This window comes from Henckelia pumila, chromosome 2 (assembly GCF_033568475.1).
Source record: "Henckelia pumila isolate YLH828 chromosome 2, ASM3356847v2, whole genome shotgun sequence".
Classification (NCBI taxonomy): Eukaryota; Viridiplantae; Streptophyta; class Magnoliopsida; order Lamiales; family Gesneriaceae; genus Henckelia; species Henckelia pumila.
In genome coordinates, this window is record NC_133121.1 from 156391159 (window position 1) to 156397200 (window position 6042).

The 6042-nt window shown below is 39.3% G+C and overlaps 1 protein-coding gene across 1 annotated transcript; it reads left to right on the forward strand.

Moving 5' to 3' along the window:
• Positions 1-381: 381 nt before the first annotated feature.
• LOC140878760 (uncharacterized) lies at positions 382-3259 on the forward strand. Its single transcript, XM_073282377.1, has 5 exons — positions 382-420; positions 1851-1943; positions 2496-2644; positions 2816-2930; positions 3143-3259. Exons 1-5 carry the CDS (start codon positions 382-384, stop codon positions 3257-3259), a joined length of 513 nt encoding a protein of 170 aa, XP_073138478.1.
• Positions 3260-6042: the final 2783 nt, after the last annotated feature.

Genomic DNA, 6042 nt, shown 5'->3' on the forward strand with positions numbered 1-6042 from the left:
TTATCTGATAAAATATCTGATTTATTTTTAAATATGTGAATCTTGAATCGGAAGAAATCATATCGATCGTTATTCAACAATATTCAAGACTATAAATGGTCGAGGCGAGCTATCTTTAGTATGATCAAGTGAGTAGATCTCTTGTCTGAGTGATTAAATCTTACTGAACGGGTGAGGCACTGTGAAAGACTGCATCCGATTGAGATCTTTAGATGCTTGAGTCCAGTTGAAATGGACGGTTGAGTACCTATTATTTAAGTTAAAGGAAAATATTCTATAACAATGAAATATTGTTGTTATCACAAAAATTAAGAGATCTAACAGTATGGTTGTGGTTTTGGTTCTCAGGCATTAGTACAGTAGAGGCCACAAGGGCAGTCAATGGGAGACTCTAATCTTAGACCTCGTTTCCAAGGACAGGTATACGCACTGAATCGGGATCAGGCTTTGGAGGAGAATGAGAGGCTCATCGCAAGTACATTTATTTTATGTGTCATACCTGCCTTTTGTTATCGTTAAAAATGTTGAACTCATTTCTTCATTTCTACATTATTTGTTAAGCATCATAGACTGCCCAATATATCTCTAGGTGTTGTACTTTCTGTATCTACCCTGACAGGCCATTCAGCTTTTGCCAAGCGTCTAGTCATGGGATGTTCTTAGAATTTGAGGGTAATGAGTTGACAATGAATTTGTTTATCTTAGCGATAGAGGATTTCGAATGTATCTTTTCTTTAGATTTGTTGACGACATATCAAGCTATCATGGTTTGTAACAGAAGATCATACATTTTCGCTCGATTGAGGGCGATAGTTGGTTTTTCTATGGTGAGGTACTGCAACATCCATGCCTTTGGTGTTGACTCTGAAAGCCTGTCGTGCTTTAAATTCAAGAAGAGAAAGTTACCTCATATATTTGATTGACACGTCCACATGCAGTGCTGATTTTGCAAATCTTCCATTTATTTGTTAGTTTCCAGATGTATTTTTGATGAGATCACAAGCGTTCCTCCGGCAAGAGAGGTTGAGTTTGGGATTGAGCTTGTGCCAAGGAAAACCCCTATCTATCGTGCACCCTATCATCTGGATCTATCAGATATGAGAGAATTGAAGCAGTAGTTGCAGGATCTGATGGATAAGTGGTACATCTGTCCGAGCATTTATCCTTGGGGAAAGCTAGTGTTATTCGTCAAGAATAAAGACAGTTCTATGTGTATATGTATCGACTACAAGCAGTTAAACCGAGTGCCGATCAAGAATAAATACCCTTTATCATGAATTGATGATCTGTACTAGCTTCAGGGAATTTCAGTGTATTCCAAGATTTATTTGAGGTCTGGTAACCATCAGTTGCGAGTTCGTGACGAGGATATTCCAAAGACAGTGTTCTGTATGAGGTATGTTCACTAAGAATTCTTAGTGATGCCTTTCGGGTTGATGAACGTACCTGCAGTCTTCTTGGATTTGATGAAAAATGTTTTCCGAGATTATCTAGATAAGTTTGATGTGGTGTTTATCAACGACATTCTGATATATTCGCACAGTGTTGACGAGCAAGCACATCATTTGAGGATTTTGATGCATACTCTTTGATATAAATAGTTGTATTCCATGTTAATCAAGTGTGAGTTCTGGATCAAGCGATTGGTGTTCCTTGGGCATGTGATTTCCTGCTATGCTGTTTCAGTTGATCCGAGTAATATGGAGGCTATTATGAACTGGTTGCGTCTGACAACAACTTTAGATTCGTAGTTTCTTGCACTTAGCAGGGTACTATCAAAGATTTATTGAGAATTTCTCAAGGATTTCTAGATCATTGACGCATTTTATAAGGATGTTCTTTTTTTCTAGTCAGCCGAATGTGAGCAGAGCTCTCACGAGTTGAGGCGACATTTGACTACCGAGCTAGTGCTAGCCTTGCCGTCTGGTTCTGGTGTCTATGCGGTCTACAAAGATGTTTCTCTTCGGGATTTGGGATGTGTGTTGACTCAAATCTCTTATGCCTCCAGATAGTTGAAAACTCACGAGGAGAATTATCTAGTGCACGATTTGAAGCTTGAGCTTTTTGTCTTTGCACTGAAGATGGGGTGTCACTACTTTTACAGTGAGTGTTTTGAGATCTACTCTGACCACAAGAGTTTGAAGTACTTGTTCACAGGATGATTTGAACATGAGACAACGCCGATGGATGGATCTTCTGAAGGATTATGATTGTGAAATCAAATATCATCCAGGTTCCGTGAACCCAATTGCAGACACACTTATTCGTAAAGTGTATGTGAGTGCTTTTTGAACCAGTGTAGTGCAGTGAAGGAGTTTTGTTGTTTAGGGCTCACGTTTCATCACAAGAAAGAACAGCAGGGGATCCAAATCTTTTCCGTATGTGCTGAGCCAGTGTGGTACGTCCTTATCCGGAAAGCTTAGTACTTACATCCAAAGACACAAAAATTAGCCCAACTTGCTCATGGAGATAGCACTTCTTTTTTTCATCTTCAGGATGATGGGTTATCGTGTTTCTCTGGCAGGGTAGTTGTACCTGCCGATTTGACGTTGCATGATAAGATTCTGTCTCAGGCCCATCGGTGCAGATTCACTGTGCACCCAAGCAGTATTAAGATTTACAAGGATCTACAAATGAGATTCTGGTAGAAAAGAATGAATTGCAGTTTATATCAGTTTGTATCCAGATGCCTTGTTTGTCAGCAAGTCAAGATAGAGCATCGTCGACCTGGTGGTCTTCAGAGTTTAGAGGTTCCCGAATGAAAGTGGAAGCATGTGACTATGGATTTGTTTACTCACATTTCAATGTCCTCTAGGCACTTTGATGCGATTTGGGTTATTGTGGACATATTGTCCAAGTCAGCTCATTTTCTTCTATATAACCGGGATTTCACTTTTGACCGTATGGCTCGATTATACATTCATGAGAATGTACGTCTTCATGGGATTTCGCTGAGTATCGTTAGTGACAGAGACCCGAGGCTCAATTCACAGTTTTGAGGTATTTTACAACAGGTCTTGGGCACTACATTTAGTCTGAGTTTAGCGTATCATCCAGAGAATGACGGACATTCAGAGAGGACTATACGGACACTAGAGGATATTCTGAGAGATTTAGTGATGAATTTTTGTTTTTTTGGTAGGATAATTTGTCGTTGATAGAGTTTGCGTATAATAATAGCTATCATTGTAGCATTGGAATGGAACCGGTTGAGGCTCTTTATGGTCGACGTTTTTCGTGCACCTTTATTCCGGGATGAGTTGGCGAGCTAAGGGTTGAGGGACAAGAGTTGATTCAGAAAATTGCTGATAAAGTTGATTTGATCAAGCAAAGACACAGAGTCGCACATGATACTTAGATTATGTACACATCAAGTGCAGGACATTGAATTTTGAGCCATGGGAGCATGTATCTTGTGAGTTACATTGTTTCGAAAGGTGATGAGGTAGGGTCTGAAGGGCAAGTTAGCGCCGAGATAAATTGGATTGTTTCAGATTCTGGGGAAGATTGGAAATGTTGCTTATAGTTTGGCATCCGGGTTGGCAGCAATTTTCCCTAAAGCGTTGTTGGTAAGAACGGTGACTGGATGTGATAGGAAGTAGGGCCTCAACTTCCTAGTTGTAATGACAAGAACCAAACCCAATTTTTCTTGAGTCATGTAATTAAGTTCCGCTACTTTTAGGGCATGACTAGCGAAGTAAACGAGAAAATGATTCATTCTTTATTTCCTGACCAGAACCGAGCTGGTAGCTCAAGGCATGACAGATAGATAGACAAAGAGTTCCTCCCCCTGAACTGGCTCGTTCAATACTGGCGAGTGTTTCAGATATGCTTTCAGTTCTTGGAAATCTTGCTCGCTCTGTTCATCCCAATCAATTTTTTTTCTAAGTGCTTTGAAGAAAGGGAAGCTCTTGTCAGCTGACCTGGATATAAATCGGGCCAATGCAGCGATTCTTCCGGACAACATTTTCACTTCCTGGAAATTCCTGGGGGATCCCATGAAGATGATGGCTTGGGCTTTCTCTGGGTTAGCTTAAATTCCCCTTCTCGTGACCAAGTAGCCTAGGAATTTCCCGGTCTGTACTCCGAAGGTACACTTGCTCGGATTCAACTTCAGTCGGTAGTCTTGCAGGGTTCGGAATGACTAGTTTAGGTTGGTAATGAACTGGTCGGTGGTACGGATTTTTACCAAGATTTCATCCACATATAATTCAATGTTTTTCCCTATCTTCTCTCTGAATACCTTGTCCATTAACCTTTGATATGTAGCGCCAGCATTTTGGAGTCCGAATGGCATCACTACATAACAGTAAGTCCCTGTGGAAGTGATGAAACTTACTTTATCTTGGTCTTCCTTAGCCAAGGGAATCTGGTGATACCCTTGGTAGGCATCCAGGAAGCATAACAGTTCATGCCCAGTTGTGTAGTCGACAAGCAGATCTATTCGAGGTAGGGGGTAACAGTCTTTTGGGAACGCCTTGTTCAGATCTCAAAAGTCTACGCACATACACCACTTGCCCGAGGACTTGGGAACCAGGACTATGTTTGATAACCAGGTCGGGAAGTGAATCTCTTGAATGTGTCCTACCTTCAGTAGCTCTTCCAACTGTTCTCGGATAACCGCATCCTTTTATGGTCCAAAATGTTGTTTCTTTTGAATGATAGGGGGATACTCTTTTCTTACATTCAACTTATGCTCCATTATTTCTCACCGCACTCCTAAGAGGTCAAATACTGCCCATTCAAAAACATATTTATTCTTCATCAGACACTTTACCAACTGCTCTTTTAGGGGTTCCTCTAGGGTCCAAGCCACCTTTACGGACCCTGTAGGCAGAAGGATTAGAATTTCCTCACTTTCCTCCTCCGTAGTGATCGGGATATTTCCTTCTAGGATATTCACCTGCTCCTGACCACGTGGTTTGGGTTGGTCATGACAATCAGTCGTGACCAATTTTTGCTCTATCCGCACCTCCTCTACATAGCATTTACGGAAAGTCTTTTCATCTCCATGTACTTTGCCGACCTCCTTTCCTACTGGGAACTTTATCTTCTGATGCAGGGAAGATGCTACAGCCATGGAAGTGGTCATAGCTGGTTGACCGAAAATTTTGGTTATGAATAAATCTAGCAAGTGAACTAGGTCAAGTAATAGTATATGAACGACGAGTCTAAGTATCGATCCCACAGAGACTGTAGTTAATTCTCAAGATTTAATTATTTTACTTAATCTAGACAAAATAATAAAAAAAGAGTGATGAATTGCAAAAAAAATAAGAATTAAAATAATAAAAAAATTATAAAATATCTAAAAACTAAAGCTCAAGAATAAATTCAATTAAAACGAGACAACCAAGAGGCACGAAGGTATCGAGATAATTTATGCATCCACGTGGAACAGATTGAAAATTATGTTAATTCCTATCACGGTGAATTTTCATATATTATTCAACAATCTATTTCTAGACTTGCTAAACCTATTCAAGTTGGACGGATTAATTATTTCCAATTCATTTTAATCAAACTCAAACGCATTCAATATTTATGAAAATTCAGTTTTCACCTAAAACCTCATACTGAAACCGATTACTATTTCTAGTCGGTTTAACCATATATTGATTGATATCATTGAAGTAATATTTAATCAATCCTCTTTCGATTCGTGAATAATCAACACACATGTGACTAGGTGATCAGGCTATTCACAAGAAATATTAACTAACATCAATCAATAATTGAAAATATCCAAAATATATAAAACATGAAACCACGCTTCAAACATAAGTTAGTTTCGACCCAATCTTGTGGTCTTGGTTGAAGAAACTACTCAATAAACGAAAACAAAATTCAAAAAGTAGTTTAAATCATAAAATAAGAAGAAGAAAGAAAAAAACTAGGATGAAGCGTTCTTCAACGTTTTCAATCTCCAACGTCCTAGCCTCCGTATTCAAAATATGATTCTTCCCCAAAATTCTGATGAAAAACATGTATTTATACCTCCAAGAATCATGGCCTTTGTTTCCTTTTTAAAAGAGTCCAAAA

Bases quoted from the DNA above. Each gene is read 5' to 3' on its own strand.
- LOC140878760 (XM_073282377.1), top strand. From the start codon at position 382: ATGGGAGACTCTAATCTTAGACCTCGTTTCCAAGGACAG. The intron at 421-1,850 runs GTATACGCACTG...CTTTTTTTCTAG, and splicing joins GACCTCGTTTCCAAGGACAG to TCAGCCGAATGTGAGCAGAG. The intron at 1,944-2,495 runs GTCTACAAAGAT...TTTCATCTTCAG, and splicing joins CTGGTTCTGGTGTCTATGCG to GATGATGGGTTATCGTGTTT.